Source organism: Triturus cristatus, chromosome 4_1 (genome assembly GCF_964204655.1).
Source record: "Triturus cristatus chromosome 4_1, aTriCri1.1, whole genome shotgun sequence".
In the NCBI taxonomy this organism is placed as follows: domain Eukaryota; kingdom Metazoa; phylum Chordata; class Amphibia; order Caudata; family Salamandridae; genus Triturus; species Triturus cristatus.
In genome coordinates, this window is record NC_140585.1 from 936,920,029 (window position 1) to 936,941,944 (window position 21,916).

General features: G+C 45.7%; 1 protein-coding gene across 2 annotated transcripts in view; it reads left to right on the plus strand.

The window, feature by feature from the left end:
- The window catches only part of LOC146855869 (uncharacterized), a 218,660-nt gene that overhangs the window by 32,424 nt on the left and 164,320 nt on the right, over positions 1 to 21,916 (plus strand). The window contains exon 3 of one of the 2 annotated variants that reach the window (XM_085653815.1): positions 7,930 to 7,980. The exons of the other annotated variant lie outside the window; for it this stretch is intronic. Within the exon in view, the coding sequence (XP_085509941.1) occupies positions 7,930 to 7,980 (51 nt within the window). The remainder of the gene's footprint in view (positions 1 to 7,929; positions 7,981 to 21,916) is intronic. 2 annotated transcript variants of the gene reach the window in all.

Below are 21,916 nucleotides of genomic sequence, written 5' to 3' on the forward strand. Positions count from 1 at the left end.
TGTAATCGGGCTCGGTCATATCACCCTCTAGAACAGAGTAGTCAAATGGTGCTCCAATGCTAAACCCCTGTGGGCAAGTATACAGTTGGGAGAAATGGGTAAACCATGCTTGACCGGTAATACTGCATGTGATGTGGTTACTATCAGGTCTATTCCTAGCTCTGATAGTATCCCAAAAAAGTCTAGCATCCTTAGCAGAGCTAGCCTTTTTCAGGGTATACCAATACTCATCCTCCCAATCCTTTTTGGCACTAGCTATCACCCGTTTGTAATTCGTCCTATTGGACTGTATTAGGGATTGCGTTTTACCCTTAATTGCTTTGATTAATGCTGTTTTTGCCTGCCTACATGCAGGAGTAAACCAATCGTGGGTGCCCTTCGGCTGTGAATTCGTTATGGGTTTACCACGGGGCACTTGTTCAAAGAAAACCTCCCCTATAGTTCTGATTGCTTCTTCAAAAATTAGGGTTACCCTACCTATTGCAAGGGGACTTTGAGAAATAGCATCAAACTCTGTTTGAGAGGTTAACAAGGTCTGGTCTATAAGATTGAGTTTGATTTCGTCTAAAGCTATTTTATTCCACTTTAGACGCCGCCCACAATTGGATAGTAAAACTTTAGGGGCAGGCTTGTGACTCAATCCATTTGTCTTACTAGGCCATAGATCATTAAGGGCTAAAGACAGCGGGTTATGATCACTCTCAATAGTAGATAGGACCGTCATATCCTGAACCGAGTTCCAAAGTGAAAAATCAAGTAGGATATAGTCGATCCGTGAGGAGCAATTCACCCTATTGTAGGTGTCTGCACCCATTGAGTCTGAGACAGTGCGGCCATTTACAGCTCTCAATCCGAACTCCATAGTCAATGCATTTAGTTGTATCACCCTTTGGGACCACTTTTTAATTGGTTTAATGGTTAATGGTGGTATGCCTCTTTTTAAATCATCTTCCACCAGGTCCAAAATATCTTCGGTCGCAAGGGGCTCAAATGAGCAATTAAAATCTCCCGCAACCAACACCTGAGCCCCATCACTGCCGGCTCTGAGCTCATTTTCGAGTAGAGTTACTGTAGGGGAAATGGAACCATTTTTAGGACCCCTGGCATAAACATTAATTATTTCCAGGGCTCTCCCCCTATTAGGACGTGATATTACATCCAAGCGTGACGCTTACCCATATAAGGAGACCCCCGGATGGGCGGCCCTTCCCTGTACTTGAGGGTATTGCGGGCAGGAAGAAGGTAACATACCCGACTTTGTGGAGGGGCTTCAGACTCCAGGTCTCCTGAAAAATACAGATCTTATGATCTTCTACCAGAGAATTCCATTCTGGCAGGCCCAACTTCCTATTTATGCCAGCCAAGTTCCAACTAATAATTTTAAGTGGTTCCAGAGTAGGACTAATACAATTCAATGTTGGATCAAATTGATCTCTAGGAGAATTAACCACTACATTGGTTTGATTGAGAGTGGGAGTACAATGGAAAGATGTTTCCAGATCCAGAGTGCTACTTATATCCACTAAAGGGGACACCAAAGAGAAGGGATCAATAGGGTTAGTTTGTAAATACGAGGGGGAATAATGGATACGTCAAAACCCTAAGTTGTGGTCAAAAAATTCCCCCTTATAGCCATAGGTAGAAGTAGCACAAGGGTGGTGCTCATTCATATGCCTAACCCAAAATCTATTGCCCTGAGCTGGCCATTGTATTTGGGAAGCTTGACAGGGATAAAAGAAATCTAAGCCAACTACTCTGATTGTGCTGCTAGAAGACTCATTCTGGTGGTTACAAATAAACTTCACGGCCTGTGCATCACGAAAATTGACTATAATACAGTCACCATGGACCTCCTTGCGTCTGTTGCCTACCCAGCCAACCCTTCTAACAAACAGGACCTTCCCATCTAGCTGTCTAGGGAGAGGACAGGTTTTATTCAAGTGATAAATAGTTTTATTTTTCAATTCCGAGTATGCTTCAATCTTACCAGACGGCAGCTGAGGGACTCCTACCAATACTACCACATAAGGCATACTGGCTGAAGGTAGGTCAATATTGGGGGGACTAGACTGTTCATTGACACCCCTGTCTACACCATTTGACAATTTTGCCCTCACTGCAATTGCATTCTTAGGAGTGGATTTATCACCAGAATTTTGTGAAGATGTGGCAGGACCGACTCTCTCACTTCCCGCAATAGCTCCATTGTTAGGGATGTTGAGGGTGGCCTTAGGTTGGGACGCTTGATCGGCTCTTAACACCTTGCTAGTTTTTGTTGCTAAACTTTTGCTCGTTTTATTTCCTTTTTTCGAGCTTAATGCAGAAGGGTTGTCACTACCCACATTCCCAGGGGTAACATTATTATTTTCTAAGATAGCAACAGTATGCATTAGCAATGGATCTTGTGACTTCTGTTCCTGTGAGATAGAACTATTTTTTGCGTGCAATTTAATAAGAGATTTTAAGGAAAAGAAGTTGTCAAGGATATCTTGCTCAAGCCTATCCAGCCTAGTAGATAAAGCTTTAAGCCTCTCATTGACCGGAAGTAAGAGAGACTTCATAATTTTTTCAATACAGTCGATTAGAGGAACCTCTTGAGCACGGCTTAAGGGATGTTTCCGGTTTGAAGTGTCACTCTGGAGTAATATGGGACTAGTATTAGTAGTTTCGTTGTTGGGTTGTACCGGGAGTCTTCCTGCTAGTGCTTCAAGCCTATGTGAGGGTGAGTCTCCAGGAATAACACCACCAGTTTCCGATATTATAATAGAGTTGTCAGATAAATGACTAACATCAGAGTTTTCAAGAGTTATCTTGCGCTTCTTGGATTTTTGGTACTTTTTATTTTTTGCAGTTCCCCTACCCCCACTAGATCTTTGGTCAAAGGGATTTACCCTATGAGATAGCTCAGATCTAAGCCTAGCAGACTGACCTCGGGTGATTACATGAGGCGAGCTTATGTTTTGGGCATCCTCTGAGATCCCAGACAAATTAAGTGGCCTCGAACAATTGGTAATTAATTGGGAACCACCTGGAGGGGATGCTGATATGATCGGCGACTGGGATAGCCTTGAGTGGAATGGCAAAGGGGGAAGGTTAGGGGACACATTATTATCCATAGAAGACACAACTACGGTGTCAGGAACCTGACGAGTCATTGGAAGCAATACAAAGGAAGGTAATAGAGTGGAATCCTGAGAATTGGTAGTAAGTAGTGACAGATCAGGATGGGGGAGGGGAGGGACACAACCCATAGGCAATGATAGGCGACGTTCCGTACTTTCAATGGCGTTTGCCACCACGCCAATCGTCTTCTGTAACATACGGTCTATCGCTGTTAAACTAGGAAGCTGTGGTGAAATAGCATTTTGGTTGTGAGCAAGTAAGGTTTTATGGGTATTACGCTTTCCCATTGTACAAGTTCTATTAGGGGGTACAAACCTAAAGCGTATTATACAGGGTGGTGAACCAGCTAGTCAACCATATACATATACACAACAAATGAATTACAATATAATATAATATTAGCCACTCCCCTATCACAGTTTGCTTTAACACAAAATATAGATACTACACCAATGGCCACAATTTACGAATAGTTGGACAAACCTTTCGGACTGTCAGTGCTCAAGAGAGTGGGACTCAAAGGGATGGCTGCGGAATCTGGATTGGGAGGGGTCAAGGATGGCATTTTCTTTGATGAATTTTGTTAGCTGGGCATTGACTATCTTTTCAGAGAATTTGGCTGCAAAGTGAAGGAGGGAGATGGGTCGGTATTTCTTGAGGTCTGTGGGGTCTGCTGAGGGCTTCTTGAGCAGAGGTCTGACTTCGGCACGTTTCCAGTCGTCGGTAAAGGTGCCGGTCATGAGGGTTGTGTTGCTGTTTCATCGTAGTTCTGGAGCGATGGCAGCGGCGGCTCTGTGGTTGATGTGTGGCGGGCAAGGGTCCATGGGGGACCCTGAGTGGATGCCTTTCATGGTCAAGGTGGTGTCTTCGGTTGTGACTGTGGTCCATGCAGAGATGGTGGGCTGGCTGGCGTTGCTTGAGAGGGCGGTGGTTTTGAAGTCCGATGTCTGGTCGTTGAAGTGGTTGTAGAGGCCCTTGATTTTCAGATGAAAGTAAGATCTAAGCTTGAAACAGAGATCCTGGGAGGGGGTGATGTCCATGGTTTCGTGGGTGAGTTTGGTGAATTCCTTGATGACACTGAAGAGTTCCTTGGAGTTGCTGGTGTTGGCGAGTGTAGGAGAGTAGGATCTGCTTCTTATGGTTACCCCCTCTTTTCTTGCTGATGTAACTGATGTAACTGTTTTTCGACTTTAGTCTGGCTGGGGCCCTACTATTCAGGGCCCCAGGCTAGCTGCTTCCTCTCTAAATTGATTACTAGTACCTTAGGTACACAACAGATTGGATTCTGAGGTACCCTTATAAGTCCCTAGTATACGGTATACTATGTACCCAGGGCATAGGTACCCCAGAGGCCTACCAGGGGTTGCAGCATGTATTATGCCACCCCTGGGATGCCCTCCAAAATGACACCACAGGTCAGCTACTGCAACCTAGGTAAGTCTTACTGAGATATAGGTTCACTATATCTCACCTATCACTGCACATATAAACCTATCAGTCACCCCTATGGCAGGCCTTATCAATCCTGAAGGCAGGGTGCTTGGTTTGGTGTGAGAGGGTGCCCATGCATGAGCAGAGCCCATCTGCAGCCTTTGGATCTCTTCTCCGGGCTTGTCTGTGATGCAGTCTGACCATATACTCTTAAGTGCATTATAACCAAACAGTAAATGCTAACTTTGGACTGGCTAGACGGAAACATGTCGTGTCAAACACCTTGGAATTATACCCCCACACCAGTAACTGGTGTGGGAGTATGATCCCACCCTTCTAGAGGGAGAGACATGACAGCACCGGTATGCCCGGTACCAGCTTAAAAGAGCCCTGGCATCTCAAAATGGATGCTGCAGCACAGACACGGGTCTGGCCTCCTGTTGCTGACCGAAACTCTGGCAGGGGAGTCCTGGACAATAGGTTTCCTGTCACAGGGATGTGTTACCACCTCCCAGACAGGCCTTAGTGGATTAGGGCTGGGTGGGAGCGCTCCCGGAATGCTCTGAAGTCCTGCACTGGGGGCACATTTGGTGTCGCTGTGCATAGTCCAGCTCAAACCGGTGGCATGGGCTACCAGCCCCTGCTCTGGTGCAAAACTGGACAAAGGAAATGGGTATAGACACCCATCTTTCCAAACCCTCCCATAGGTGGGTCCCCTAAGTTAGTCCAACTCCTTCCTTGGGTATAAAGAAGGAACCTCTGTAACCAGAACTTTAGATATCCCTGGACAAAACTCGGAAACTGAATCCTGGACCTTTGACGATCTGTTCAGCGCCAGATGACTGAAGAATCTCCCTTGGAGTAAAGGAGTTACTCTCCTGCTTGGCAGGCACCAAAGACGCATCTGTCCGGTCTGCATCTCTGAATCTCCCGCCAGACGCCGAAGACTTTGCAGCCCAGGAGGTGGGTTTCCAGACTTCCCAGAGGCCGAGACCCATAGCCCCTGTGGGTACCGTGGAACTGGAACCCCTGGAACCTCTGAACACCATGCACATTTGCAAGTGCATCAGCTTCTCAACATCTCTTGAGGCTGTGCATTGGGTTACTTGTAGCCCAGACCCGAGCACTTTTTGCACCAAAGATTGTGGGCCTAAACTCCACGAGTGTTCCGTGAGCCCGCTTTTTGCATTCCCGCTTGAGGTACCTTCGCGATCCCTGGTCCGTTGACTGGTGGGTCTCTGTGAAGGCAACTCTTACTTTAATTGGGCTTCCCTGGTTGTTCCAGACGTGCCCTGACTCTCCATTGCTTGGGGAGTCCACAGGATCTTGCTGGTCCACACCGAAGCATCTTTCTTCTTTCTGCATGGGTTGCTGTTGCCAAAGCTTGTTGTGTCCAATCCAGGCACCGACGTTGCAGCACTCGACATCCTTCGTGGGACAGCTCGAATCCAGACCCTGGTTGTCCTCGACACCTCCTGGTCCTCGTGGCTGAAGAGTCAAGCTTTACCTCTTCGCACCTGAAACACCCAACATCAGTGGGCATTCGTCTATCATGCCCCTGGTCACTGACAAGTGACCCAGACTCAGTCCCCTCTGCTTTCAGGTTCTTCACATCTCTGATCTAGGCTTGGATCCCTTCAGACACTTCGCATCTTCCCGGCAGCAGCACTTCTTCGCAAGCTGCTGTTGAAAACGACACCGCCACCTGACACCATTTGACACCTATGCAACCGGCTTCCCTGGGTGAGATGAATTGAGTACTCCAGTGCTCCCGTGGGTGTTGACCCTAGAACTTTCTAAGTCCAAGAGGGTTTGGTCCTAGTCCATTTCTAAGTGTCCTTTAACTATAAAAATCTAACCGTGACTTTCCCTATAGAAGCTAACGAGAGCTGGCGGTTGTGTTCTCACACTGCACACGTCCCCCGTAGGTCCCCTGTGTCAGTACCTTGGGTGGTTCCTTGGGGTCCCACCAATTCTACAGGCTCTAGGCCTTGTGTCTAGTCCAGTCGGGGTTCTTATACCACTTTCTTAGTATATGGTTTGGTCCGCCCCTAGGTCTTAACGTGTATTGTGCTAATTTACTGTAATATTTTGAAGTGTAACTTATGTGCTTTTGCCTCTAGCCTCATAAAGAGACTAGAGGGGTGTGTTTAGTAATAAATACACATATTTTATATATATACCTGGTGGGGTCTCCTTTCTTTTAGCCACTCAAGAGATTATAGACTGGTAAAACAAGCTGCTTTACGTTCCTTCAAGACTTAGCCTGAAGGCTGCTCTCCATAGCTATCACTTGGATAGCTTTAAAAAAAGGTTGTCTTTAACGTATCATCAGTATGCAGTCTCCTGTTAGCGTGCCCAGGTCTGGCCTTAGCACTGTTAGCTACTGCTCCAAGAATTTTAAAAAGATGCTGGATTGGCGAGATGCAGCCTCTGCGCAGCACGGTTGTCGCTTGATATGCAACTTCTGATGGGCTCCCTTTGCACGCCGTGGATGCTCGCTGCGACCCTTCACACACGCAACGAGCACGGGCAGCCCGGAGTGAGAGCTGGCCCTGACCCTGCAGGAGAACCGGGAGGCGGCTGTACGCCTTGGAAGCTACCCGCGAGCGCAGATCGAGGTGTTGGTCCTAGTGCTGGAGGATCGAGGCTGTGCCCTGCCCGCAGCCATGTCCTGCGCCGCATTGGCCCTGGCTGACGCCGGCATCGAGATGTACATGGACATGGATGGCACAGTTGTGCTTCGGAGACTGGCTGCCCCTCCCCCTCCTTTTTTGACACTCTGGCTCCTTTCCCCTTCTAATTCCTTCTCCGTTGGGTTGGCTCCCTGATTTTCTTCGGACTTGGCCCTCCTAACTTTTGGACTGGATCTCGTGTGCCCCCTGCCATTTTGGGACCGTCTCCTGTTGTCGTTCTTGTTCTTGGTCTGCCATCTTGTGAACTGGTCTGTCCCTCCGTCCCCGCTGGTCTCCAGCTGGGCGACCTATCGATCGTCCTCCTTCTCCAGGGATCTGTACCCTGGTTGTGACTATTGTTTATACTCATGGTCCGCTCTCCGTTTTCTTTCTCTCTCTCTTTCCTTTCCCTATCTGCTTTTCTTAGTTGTTTCTTGCTGCTACTCTTGTAAATGCCCTGCCCTGTAAATTTGTAACATATAATTGTCCATCCCTAATCGCTTTTTAAATGTACTCTTGAGTGTTTTGCAACTTGCATATATGTAATTCTAACCACTAGAATCTGTAGTAGACGTATTTACTTATTAATCTTCAACTTGTATATATGCAACTCTAACCTCTAGTATCCGTAGTGGTGTTTAGCCAAAATATCGAGTTTTAAATTTCGACCTACAATAATATCGTGTTTTTAATATCGTAGGTACAGAATATCGAAGTCAAGAATATCGACGGACAGGATATGGATTCCAAGGTAAGTAATTTCGAAGTTAATAATATCGAAGTAATTAATATCGATGTAAGTAATATCGTAAGCAAAAATTTCGATGTCAATAATATCGATATTTATTTAGTGTAATGTAATTTAATATGTATTTTATTTGTATGTTAAAGATTATTGTAATGTATTTTAATACAATTAAAAATAAATGTTTAGAGATTAATAATTATTTTAAATTTAATTTAGCGTTTTAGTATCAGAGCGGGTAGTGGGTTTATAGGGGAATAGGGTGGGAAGTAATTTAATTATAATTAATGAATTAATATGTATTGTTTAATTGGTATTTATGGTTAATTAATTGGTAATTAATTAATAATTGGTAATTAATTGATTAATTAATTGGTAATTAATTATTAATTGTAAAATTATTTGATTAATTGGTTAATTATATACATTATAATTAGTTTATTAATAATATTTATTTATTGTTATTGTTAATTAATTAATTGTTAATTAGTAATTAATTGGTGATTTAATTTTATTAAGTGATTAATTGATTGTTCGTGGAGAATCAATCAAATTCAGATTCCGAGATCGACAGATACCAAAATCAAGCAATCCAAAGACTACCAAGAGACCGTCAGACAGGTATAACCACAGACCGACCTACAGACCATCCTGCAGCCTTCCCGGTTCACTCTTGGCCCTCTTCATTAGCACCGCTTCAGATGTGTTCCCAAGGCTACTCAGGTACAGCCACAGACTTTTCCGAGAGCAGTCCGACTGGGCGCGCACCACACTTGCCACACCAGGCGTCCGATCGGCGTCTCTATTATTCACAAAAGGTCCGTGAAGCATCAGTACGTGCAGCCACCACAATGCTGCCCCGTCAGACCCCCAAGATTCTCCGTGGACACTGACCACCAAATACTTACACAGTTAACTGCTTCAAAAGCACTGCTCAACAGTGCATGCCAAGAACATCAAAACAATTCCACTCACCTGGTGCACACAGGTACAATCGCGTGTTCTCCACTGCCAACTCCTGAAGACCAACACGGTCAGCTCCTGGGTTACGCCTGTAGGACTCCGGTGAAGGGTCACTAGCAGCAGGGGATACTCTGATCGTGAGAGCGGAGTAAGTTCATACCAAAGATGGCTAAATTTCAAAGGATCCTTTTTCCGTCCACCCGCTCAACCAGAATTACCCCTTGTCCTTACCACCCATTTACGGGGAGGACGACCCAGTCACGGAGCTCCGGCGCAGTCGCCAACTGATGTACCATAAAATTATATTATAGGACTATACCTACCAATAGTCCCAGTACCATTACCAAATAATCAGTCAGTTGGCAGTGAAGAAGGTTCAATCGTTTATTAAACAAAATACTCTATAGAGGAGCCTCTCCGAACCTCACGCATCAGGTGCGCCGAGAAGACTGTTGGCTCGTATTCAAACATGAGGTTATATACTTTTCGGTTCAATAAATACAATCACTGTAAATGGAAAAATACCAGTTGGCCCTCTAGCTCCAGGGAAGGACCATATATGGCACACATCAAATCAGTACAAAGGCTTGACTATCTATTATTGGGGAGGTCAGGAGGGGTGACTCCCTTTCGTATTTGTGCCTGGGAGTGTAGACACGGCGCCTCTAGGAATGCGCTTATCGCCCCCAAAGTCAGATGCGACCTTGAGTCTTAGAACAGTCGAGTAAAACAGCCTACCTTCAGCTGCTACCAGTAACTCAGATGAACTGGGGCCTGACAACTGCACGTGATCAACACGTGATCACGGCCCGTGCTCGAGCATATGTTCAAAGATGGCGTCTGTATGGTTCTCGGCCTACTCTTTTAGCAATAGATATACAGGGAGGAAATAAACGAATTTCCTCCAAGCAAAAGCATATATATCAAACAGGGAGTATACGTATAGATGCATCATGCTTACATAATATAGGTCCGATACTCCTTATATACGGGAAATCTACTTTTTTATCCCTCAGTTTGACCACTAATGGATTAATATAGAGAGCGAATAAAATCGGGGAGCAGGGACATCCTTGCCTGGTCCCTCTTGATATATTAATTTTATTAGATTCCTTCCCCATGAGTTGCAATCTTGCAATCGAAGCCATTAAGCTCTAATATCCCCCATAAAAATCATCTAGAAGGATCATAGACATCCGGCCGCCTGTCTCATTTATAGTGTCAAATAATTAGATGACCCTACGGGTATGATCAGTTGTTCCTTTACCTGGAATGAAACCATGCTGCCAAGGGCTGACCAAACGTTCTATGACCCTTCCCAGCCGAGTAGCTAGAATTTTAGAATATAGTTTACTATCTGAGTTGATCAGTGAGATCGGCCGGTACGAAGATGGATTCTCTACAGGCTTGCCTTTTTTGGGGAATATTACAATATCTGTCTCTTTCCAAGACTCAGGGGGGGTTCCATTATACTGCACTCCCTTAAATAGGTCCAGCAGAAAGGGTGTTATAACAGTGCCTAAAATCTTATAAATTTCAAGCGGTATTTTATCAGGGCCTGCGGCCTTCCTGGGTGTCATTTCTGACAGTGCTAAATGAACTTCTTCCAAAGTTATTTCTTCTTCTAACTCGTCACTTGATACCGTATCCAGGCCCCCTTTAAATTCGACATCATCGAATAAACCCGCTAGGCCCTGGGCAACTTCTAGTCAATCTTTATTGATGTCATCCTGATATAAGTTTTGATAATAATGTTGAAACCCTTTCACTATCTCTTCAGGATCAGTATGCGTTTGTCCATCTATTTGTAGGGAAGATATTACATTAAGGCATATCCTTTGCCTAGTATAGAGAGCCAGCCTTTTGCCTACTTGCTCCCCATTTTCATAGATACTGTTCCTATGGGATTGATATGCCTCCACTGATCTCTGCGTCAGCCAACTGTTTAGTTCTGCTTTTAGGGCAATTATCCGATGTTGAATTTGGCTTCCCACCTGTCCCTGTGTTATAGTTGTGACATACTCCTCTTCAGCCCTAGCTAACTCCTGTGATAGTTGTTGATTCGTGGTCTCCAGCTGCTTCTTAGTCCTAGCAACACAGCTTATAGTTTCCCCTCTGAGACTAGCCTTAAAAGAATCCCAGACCACCCCCCTGCTGGCACTGTAACGGTTAATATCAAAATATTCCTGTGCCCAGTTTTAAATAAAATCGATATATTCATTGTTAACTAATAATCTCCTGTCGAACGTCCACTTACTTCGTAGTCTCCTAAAACTGGGTATATCTATTTCTTGGATCAAAGGGTTATGATCCGAGATTATTTTGGGTAGTTTCCTAATTCGATCCTTTGTGCCGTAGAAATAGTCAATCCTGACAAACTTCTTATGAGGGCAGGAGAAATATGTGTAGCCTGGGTTAGTCGAATTTTTAAGGTTCCAAATATCAACCAGACCGTGACTATTCTTAAGGGAAGTTAGAGCCCTATTTACTTTAGGTTTACGCCCAGAGTAGCCCCTTTGTTTCTGATTTTCATTTTCTACATCTAACGAGATATTTAGATCACCACAAAAAATTAAGGGGTTTGACCACGTAGCCTGTTCTGTTTCTAAGACTTCGAATATCTGAGGGTCATCCTGATTCGATCCGTAGATCGAACATATTGTGACTCCTATTGCAAGTTCGACTATGACCCATCTTCCCAGGGCATCCGCTGCTTTTCGCTTAGCTAAACCTACAGAAGCTTTAGCCAAAATGGCCACCCCACGGATATTAGAAGTATGTGTTTTGCAAGTCAAAATATTGTACCCTGCAACCTTCAGCAGTTCTCTTTTTCCCCAAGGAATATGTGTCTCCTGTAGACAAACTACATCTGCGGAGTTTAGCCACATGAGTTCTGCATATCTAAGCCTCTTTGCCCTATCATTTAAACCAGCTACGTTCCACGAGCATATGGTTATCTTCCCCATCTTAAGTTCAGTTTGATTTCAAAAGATGGCCACTTTAGTCTTCTCATGTTCTTGCTCATACAATTCGCACCTCCCATTCTGCCATTCATTAATCGTTGTTCTCTTTTTTAACTGCTTCTTAGTTTCGATTTTATTTCTGGAATTTTTTTTTTTATCTTGCCTTTTACCCACCACCCAACCCTCCCCCTCCCTTCTATGCCCCCCACCCGCCCAGCATCCCCACCTCCCCGCTCAAGGCATTCAGACTCAATCCTGAGTCTGTACGTGATGAGTGTGCTACTCAGAGCGCGAGCCCTGACACTCAAACCTCTCACGGATACTTTAACCTTTTTAAATACATGCTGCTCCTAAAGCTCCGATCTCCATAAGCATTATTTCATAACCATATTTTTGATTCGAGTTATCATGCCAGTCCTTATGTGACCTAAAAACAAAAACCCCCTCACAAATCACAATACAATCATAATATTATCACTATTTAAGCATAGTTTCTTTTACTCCCTCAACCCCCTAGGGATTAAGTCATCCTAGTGAGTGTTTCTGCCTTAAACATGATAGTCTGAGCCTCGCCAGAAACCCCATCCAAATACTCGTTAGCCTTTATTTCCTATAAAAAGAATTTCGTTTACCCCCCCCAGATCACTTTGAGCCGAGCTGGATTATTTAAGAAAGCTTGCGCTTTTTTGTCTTGAAAAGGCTTGATAAGCTGACGCAGCCTCCACCGTCTTTCGACGGTGGAGTGGCAGAAGTCCGGGCGGACAAAATAAGAGATCTCGTGCCTAGATCTTTTAGCTTCAGGACGTGCTTTCTCGTAAACAGCTTGGCGTAGCAGAAAGTTGCCAAAATACACCAAGATGGCATGGGGGAACGCGCCTGCTCTTGCTGGTTGCTTCTGAACGAAAGGAACACAATGGGCACGTTGCACCTCTAGTGCCCAGTTCCAGTCTCTAAGTTCAGGCAAGGAGGCCCCCCAGCAGGTCTACCATATATGATCGAGTATCTGTCCCCTCTGCACCTTCCGGAAACCCCAGGATCCGAAGATTATTCCTCCGCTGGCGGTTCTCAAACTCCTCCAGCTTCCACTTGACGTCCATCAGTTGTGCCTCATGAGAGTCAACTAAGTTTTGATTCGAAGCCAGGTCAGCTTCAGTGGAAACGACCCTTGACTCAAGGTCAGTCAACCGCTCTCCAAAGGCACTGCATGTCTTGGTTAGTTTTCGTACGACCCCCTGCATCTTACGCATGGCGACCTGAGCCTTGCACCCGTCTTGGCGTGTCTCCTCCCAATGTAGTGAGATAGCTTGAAAGATAGCTTCTAATGTTGGAGGAGTTGAAGGGGTTGGAGGGGTCGGCCCAGGTGGATCAGGGTTCGGTTGATCATTAGACTCGGGCAAAGGCATAGGCATAGGGTTTGTAAGTAGATTTGTGGGAGTGTAATCCCAGACCAAATCCTTCCCCCTCTGTTTCTTTTTCTTTTTCCTCATAATAGTTTTTGATTTGGCCCCCTCAGGCGGTTCCTGGTCGCTATCGCTAATGTCTGTGGTATATGGTGACTCCTCTGACCACTCACCACCATCGGATAATGAAGAGAAAAAGTCACTAGGTTCTTGTTCCTTGTCCAGATCATTTTGCCCCATATTACAGGGTTTAGGGATGGCTTGCTGCTGCTGCTGACTTGCATAGTAATCGACTTGCCCCATACTAATATTGCTTATATTGGGGTGAATTGTGGATGGCTTGGGGTTGCAATGGCAGGGTTTACGACGGGATTTATACTCAGCCCTTGAGCAGTTATGGTTGCAGTAGTAGTGCCCCCTCCCTCCTCCACTTCCAATTCCACAGAATCAGCCTGGGTATGGGGTCTGTTGGCTTTTAATAAAGCTGATTTGTCAATCTGGGCAGCAGCAGCAGACGAAGAGCACTCCAACCCCCGAGCAACAGCAACAGTCATAGCCCGATGTTAGGAGGGGCTCCCCGTAACATACCTTCCATGTTGGCGGTATGGGGAATATTTGTAAGACCTTCATTCAGGCCCCCAGTCTCCACGTTAAGTTTCTCTGCCTCTCTCCTTTCTGGTGACAGATCCTGCTCCACAGCAGCGCGCGCGGCACTCACGATTGTCTCCGGGCAGAGCGTGTTCTGAATACGCCCCTCGTGACCCGGAGCTGTTCTCCCGGCCGGCCCTCTCAGTAGCTCAATCACAGTGGGGCCGGCCGGTCGTCGCTTTTGAGTTTCCCCGCCTCTTCCTCTCTTTTCCAGCTCAGGATCGGCTACAGCTCCACATCGAGCACGTCTCGGTGTCTGTGCGAGCATCCCGGCCGACATCTGTAGCGCCGCCGCATCAAATGCCGCCTCGCCAGGTTCCAGCACCTCCGACACTTCCTGCAGTGCCTGCCTAGCTGTTCGTATCTTAGCGAACGTCGCCGCCGCCTTAGGACCCATCGCAGTAGATCTTGGAGGCTCGACCGAGTCCGCCTCGCTATCCAGCACTCTCCTCCGCAGTGGACAGGACCGGCACCAGCAAGAACACATCCAAGATGCCGCGGCACTTACTAGCAGAGCTGCAGGGGGAGAGAGCAGATCACTTGGTTATGCTGGAGAAGCTGATGCAGCCCCTCCTATGGGTTATGAGAATGAGACACATGATAATAGCATGAAGTCTTGCTGAGAGCCATGCAAGTAGGTCTTGTTTCAATCGACACAACAATTAATACATTCATAAGCAGAATGGTCAGTATCAAACAAACTGGAAAGGTATGACAGTAGAGTGGGAGCTGTGGAGCAAGGAGTATCTAATGCTGAAGATAATAGTAACACTAATGGAAAAACTTTACTAAACAGAGATAAAGTCATCAATGCTATTGCTGCTAAGAATGAAAGTCTGGAGGTGGGATCCTGATGGAATGATATGGATATCTGAAGCATTTCAGAAAGTGCTAACCCTGACAGACTCAAAGACTATGTGGAACGCATTCTGTTGGACCAATCTAGACCAGAGACCTTCTTGCATCTATTAGTGGTGGAGAGAGCCAACCAATCATTTGCTTCAACACCTTTCCCAGGGATCTCGGCTCACTCCATCCTTATAAGACTTCTCAATTTCAGAGACAGATCACTGCCGTAATCCTTGCACATGCAAAATGCACTCAATCGTGTGATGATGGCTACCGGACTCTCTATTGCCGGACTTTACTCTAGCAGTGCAGAAGGTGAGGAGGAAATGTGTCCCAATTTTTAAAAACAAATCTCTGAGAGGGTACCAGTACGCTATGTTTTATCTGTACTGTTTAATTATCATCCACCAGGCAATGACACATGTATTTCAAACCTCACAACTGGCATCATATTTCTTCCAAGGTTCCATTCCTCACTGCCTTGATCAAGCTAATTCTCTACATTCATCTTCAAGACATAACGACAATGGCTAACTATTTGGACCTCGCATTGAAGTTATTTTTCCATATAAAAGAAGGCGGACTGTATAAGCACTTCAAATGTTGCATACTGTACTGTGCTCCCACTTGTGGGTGCTTATAACCTACGTGAGCCTAATCTGCATTATATAGTATATTATATTATTCAATATTATACATTTCAACCATGCCCTTAAAATTGTTCAGGGGGTGCCTTGACTGCATAGGTGTTTAACACTGTACAGTGGTGAGTGTCCAATAGTTCTTCACCAATCTCGAAATACTAACCAGTAGCGGAAGGATCTGGCTCTCATGTGACACCTCAGGTTACATCTTTGATAGAATTTTTTGTCATTGAAAACCTGCTCCCAGAACCAAGCATGATGGCTGAGTTGTTCTCTACATTGGTAAAGGTTGAGATGTAGGTTGAGGTCCTGGTGGGATTGAGCCATTGGTGTGGCTGTGGCATGGGAGGGACCTTCTTGGGAGCTGTTTGGTCACTGTTTTGCAAAGCCAGATAGTTGCATTCACTCACAACTTGGGATTCATAAGTCAGATGAAAATCAATCTTTGTTCCCATAAGACGTGCACGTTATGCTTTGTCATTGTGGGACTCACATATGAACAGCTGCTCCCTTTCACTCCTGACATGGACATTAGGGGACTTAACAATCTGTATAAAATTCATCAGGTACTGTCATATTGAGATAGGCATCATATTAGTATAGCTCGCCTACAGGAGTTACACCTCACTAAACTGTCTGAGAGCACATTTGGCTGTAGGTGTGCTTCCTTCTGTCTTGCCTCAATATGCTCTGTGTGCAGTGTGGTAATTGTTAGACAGCGACCTCAGAGGAGCCCGGAAAGGGGTCCTGACTACCCTGAGACCCACCCTCGAGGTATCGTAGCCGGGCACTGGCGGGAGACTCCTCAGGGGGAGGAATCTCGTATCTAGGATCGTACCCCTGGTACCACACGACACAGAGACACCACACCGTGCGTTCTTAGGAATCAATCTTTATCACTCAGGTTAGCACTGCAAATATGTACAAGGAGAGCATGGGCTCAATGAGTCTCGGCAGGGATAGGGGGTAGCGGGACAGTCTCTGGCAAAGGTTCAAGGCAGGGGCGTATCCGGCGCACAGCTCACAATCCTCGAGCCGGGGGATACGCTTGTTGTAGTTGGGGTCCGATGGGACCGCGAGCGTTCGTGGGAGCCGCGAGTCACTCAGCAGGGCTCAGATACAAGTTCGGAGGTCTTACGATCTTCAGGGAGCCGTGAGTCACTCAGCAGGGCTCAGGTACAAGTTCGGAGGTCTTACGATCGTCAGGGAGCCGCAAGTCACTCAGCAGGGCTCAGGTACAAGTTCGGAGGTCTTACGATCTTCAGGGAGCCGCGAGTCACTCAGCAGAGCTCAGGTACAAGTTCGGAGGTCTTACGATCTTCAGGGAGCCGCGAGTCACTCAGCAGGGCTCAGGTACAAGTTCGGAGGTCTTACGATCTTCAGGGAGCCGCGAGTCACTCAGCAGGGCTCAGGTACAAGTTCCAGGAGCCGCGACCACGTCAGCAGGCTCTCGTTGTTCCAGCGTCGAATCTGCCGGACAGTCTCAGAGCACCCCTTGTTATAGGTCGACCCCTCTTTGATGTCCGTCTGTGCAGGCATGGGTCTCGTCACCTGGGGGTCGCTTGTCGGGGTTTCCTGCCATTGTCTTTTGATCCTTTCAGGGCCGGGTCGGGAGGAGTTCCAGACACCCAGCAGGTGTGGAGCCAGCCCTCAGGGAGGCCGGAGGGCCGATCGAAACCCATCGTCCCAGGGGAGTTCAGAGGTGCGATAGAAACTGCTCCTCCCTCTCTCATCCCCTGGAAGCGTGATGTCCTCCAGCCGGAGTGGCGCCTCTAGGTCCGGGTCGCGCTGGGGCCGGCGGCCATCTTGGTGCATGAAGTGGGCACGCGGGCCCGGGGTGGCCGAAAGGAGAGAGGCCATGGACGAGGATGTCCGGGTTGGGTGCGTGTGTTCTGGTGGGAAGGATCGGCTAGGCCGTGGGCTCGGGCTGCAGGTACCAGGTTAGGTGGTGCGGGGACAAGTAGAGCCATGCTACGAGGCCGGGTCCAACAGTAATCCTGGTAAAGAAAATGTGCAATTAAGCTGCTTGGTACTCAAGTAGAAGTTCATGGTAGATTCGCACTACTTTAAGGTGTGCTAGCGGTGTCCAAATTACTACTGATAATTGCTATTGTCCTAACTTTAATTACCTTGATTTCTAACACTTTATGGGGTAAAGTGCTGGCCACCAAACCAGATGAAATTTCATCAGCATCCTGCATGATCAGCTGGAAAGGTTTTCCAATGTGATAGGAGGCAGATCAGTGATCGCCACATCCCTAACGGCTATACTAGCTGAGCTCAAAATGCTCGATATATTGCAACATAGACATCCAGTGTCAAAAGAGGACACCTATTCACGAGCCCTATGAGCTGACGTTATTAACACTCTGACAGAAGGTGAAATTGGATATGGATTTAGCACTCCAGATTACTGATGCAGACTGAGTAAAGATTCTAGCAAACACCCCAACAATTTCTCATAATGCAAGATTCTAATTATTTAACTTTTATTTCTTGCACAGAGCTTACCTCTCACCTGGTAAAATCGATAGGTTTTATCCGATATCTGCAGCGATTTGTCCAAGATGTGGCTAACTTGGAGCTGAAGTGTTGTATATGGTATGGGCTAAGTCCCTAGCTGAGTTTTGGAGATCGGTGATGGATTGTATTAATAATATTACCCAAATGGTGATTCTTTGTACAATACCTTCCTGCTTCCATGGAGGATTTCCACACCCAAACAAATGTAAAACTACTACTAAGTTTACTCACCTAGCTCTGATACTCACAAAACGTGAGATAACATTGGATTGGAAGGTCTCTGGGCAGCCAAGATTGGGTAAAAGGCATGATGAACTGATTAAATGGGCCAGACATGAGAGTGCTGTGCTGTTTCGAGAGCCGATGAGGGGCGTGGTACAATTGATAGAGCCAGAGCATTGAATTACCTGATGCATTGTCTCACGGTTCCAGACGCAGACACACCAGATGGATCCCCCTTACTTGTTTGGGATTCAGGTGATGAAAGCTCCTAGGATCCCTCAACACCAGAACATGGTAGGATACTATGGGCAGACCAGACACTGAACTCTCATTATTGGTTTCCTTTCCTTAAGAGACAACGTGGCGGGGAATGGGAGATGGGGTGGGGCGTTGAGATGAGTGGACTGTTCATTAGTGGCTTGGATGGGTCTATGCAATGTCATGCTATGCACATTGAAATTATGTTTTATAATCTTACCATCTGAACTTTTATCAGACGCATATACAGTACATAAGGATATGACTTGTCCTATTATGATGTGTCCCGACCTATGTTGTATTGCACTAAAACAATAAAATATTGCTATTAAAATACAGAGGGCACCTACATACTTGCAGTATATAATATGTGATTCGGGCTAGATGTTTGTTTAGGTTTAGGATGGTGAATCATTTAGCTTAAACACTCTTGGACCAGTCCCATGCCTTACTTACAACAGGGAACCATGAACTGACCCCCATCTTTGGGCAGTGGTGCCTGGGTCCATAGACTCCTCCAAGAAGTTGTCTACGAAAAACTGAAAATAGAAATAGCAGAGCACTTTCAGCTTAATCTGGACATAGTGGAGCATGTGGGTACCATCTGGGAGGCTTTTAAGGGGGTGATCAGAGGTAGGTGCATCACCAAGCAGAGTGGTGAATTAAAATCTTTAAAAACAAACATAAGACTTCTGGAGAGTGCAATCAGATAACTTGAACTGTAACCTACAACTGGCATGCAAGTCTCTACCCTAGGTTGAATAAGATATAAAATAGCCAAATACCTGGATATGAATGACAGCTATGCCGCAGTAAGTATGCATGGGCCCATGCATACAGAGAGGGAGAGCGGCATGTTAAAATGTTAGCCGACATGATAAAACACCCCTAGGCTGCCAACAAAATTACAGAAATGATTCAATACTTGGGTAAATCATATCACGTCATGACTAGGATCCTAACGATCTTCTCTACATATTTTACCAAGCAATACTCCTAATGGGGTAACACTCTTTAGAAGACATCTGTGCTTACATATAAGACACAGCTTTAAACTGGCTAAGTGATGCTTATTGGCAGTTCCTTGTCTAGCTGTTCAAGCTTGATGAATTAAAAACTGTCATATGTGGTCTCCCATTAGGAAGGCTCCAGGTTCTACCGTGCTGCCGCCTGAATTCTATAAAAGTTTTTAGGCACTCTGGCTTTCCATCCTCTGGCTGGTTTTGAAGAGGCTAGAGAGCAACATGTTTCCCCTGATTCTCTGTGAAGCCATCCTGATTGCCCTACTAAAACCAGGAAAAGAACCTGTGAATATTTGTCAACCACTTTCACTTTTTAAATCAAGTCAAAGTTATAAAATGCATGGATTCAGGATAGCTAGAGCTTAAGAGATTTCTCAAACAGTGCTTATCAGTTGCATAGCCAAAGCTCGGCTAGAAAGTCCTTTTATTTTTTAGGGCCCAGATAAAGAAAAAATCCACCTCCTTGCTTTAGTAAATAAGTAAGTAAATGTCATTTATAAAGTGCACGGCTATCTCCAACGGAGGTGTCCCGGGGCTAAATGCAGTTTCAGTGAGGAAAAAGGGGAGAACTACGGGAGGCTAAAGAGCCTGGTTTTCTGCACTCTCCTAAATTCTGATTCTGACTCTATCATAGGAAGATGGACAGGCATGGAATTCCAGAGTGATGCAGTTCTCACAGAGAAAGCTCGGCTGCCTATCCTCGCCTTAGAGAAGCTAGGAATCCTGAGCAGTTTAATTAGAATGATAGGCAGGTTGGATTTACCAGATCGAAGTTCCAGCTTGGGAATATAAGGGTGTATAAGAGAGTGTGTGTAAAGCTCACCAGCCTAATGCTTGGCTCTATGAATGTAAGAGAGTGCCTTATACTGGATGCGTTCCAATATATGGAGCCAGTGCAAGTGGCGTAGGTGTTGGGAGACAGAGTCATTGCACGGGGTAAGGCAAAATAAGCAGGCGGACACATTCTGGTCTGCAGCCTCTTTATCCAAGACCATGTGACAACCAAGTAAAGCACATTGGCATAATCCAATCTTGAAATTATTCAACCCTGTACCACAATCTTTTGCGTATGCAGAGTAAATGCCACAGGATCTTTCCCAAACATCTAAGCATTCCAAAACAGCTCGCAGCTATGTTAGTAATTTGCTGGTCCATGGTCAACTTGATATCCAGTCAGAAGCCAAAGTCTTTGATCCACTGACTGGGTGATAGGCAATTGCCCAGCTCATCTGGCCCACAGTGGGGGCACCTCTGTTTTACTGCTATTTAGGTTTAGGCAGTTAAGATGCATCAAATCTGCCACTTCTTTAAGACAGGGAACTATACTGGAAGCGTTACTATCACCCATTGCGGAGAGTGAGATTAAAATGTACGTGTCATCAGCGTACGAATAGGAGTTAGGTGAAACATTTCCAATATATTGCCAATTGTCACATGTATATATTGAATAAAGTAGGGCTCAAGGAGGAGCCTTAAGGAACTCCATGGGGTAGGTTGAAAACTGCTGTTTATAAGGTTGGGCAGCAAACAGAAATGCGCGACCTTCCAAAAAATACTCAAACCAGGATAAAGCAAGATCTTGAACCCCAGCCGTGGCAAATCTCTGAAGAAGCAACTGATGAGAGACGGTGTCGAAGGCGGCACTTAAATCCAACAGGATTCAAGCCACAGATCCTACTTTATCCAATTCTTGTCTCAGAATTTCCGTAATGCCTAACAGTGCAGATTCAGTTCTGTGTTCCGCGGGAAAACTGGATTTGGAGTGAAGTTGGCTTTTCTTATCAGGCAAAGTACCATAGCATGCTTCCATACATTAGGAACCATGCCATACGCCAAAGAAGAGTTCAGCAGATCAATAAGGATCAGGGAGAGGGTGCTGCTTACCTTGCTTAACTTCTCAGGTTGTAAAAGTTTGGAGGGCAAGCTGGATTTAATGGCTGTAGATAGAGCTAAAACGTCTCAGGTTCAAGGGGTTGAAAAGAGGTCAGTGTCTCTGTTGGGCTTTTGCAAGTGGTGGTGACATATTGTGATGTAGCCAAGTCATCAAAGGTAGAGTGGATGCTAGATACCTTATTGCAGACACATTCTATTTGTTTATTACAATCCTTATGAGGCAGGGATAGACAAGGTGGCCCATGTGAGGGGCCCAGGAGAGATTTAACTATCTGAAAGGCTTATTTAGGGGAGTTACTAGTTGTCTCAATTCTGTTTGCGTAATAGGCCACCCAGGCAGATCTACAGGCCCTATGATGAATTCTGCTGTCCTCTTCGAATCTTTGGATAACATTTAACAGATAATGCTTCTGCCATATGCACTTCAATCATTACAGTACTTTGTTAGAAATTGGGTCTCTAGTTGGCAGAGTTATGTATCCTGTTCAAGTGGGGACCACCACTCTAGTCAGGGTAAGTAAGACACAAACTAAAAGCATACCTATGCTCACCCTCTG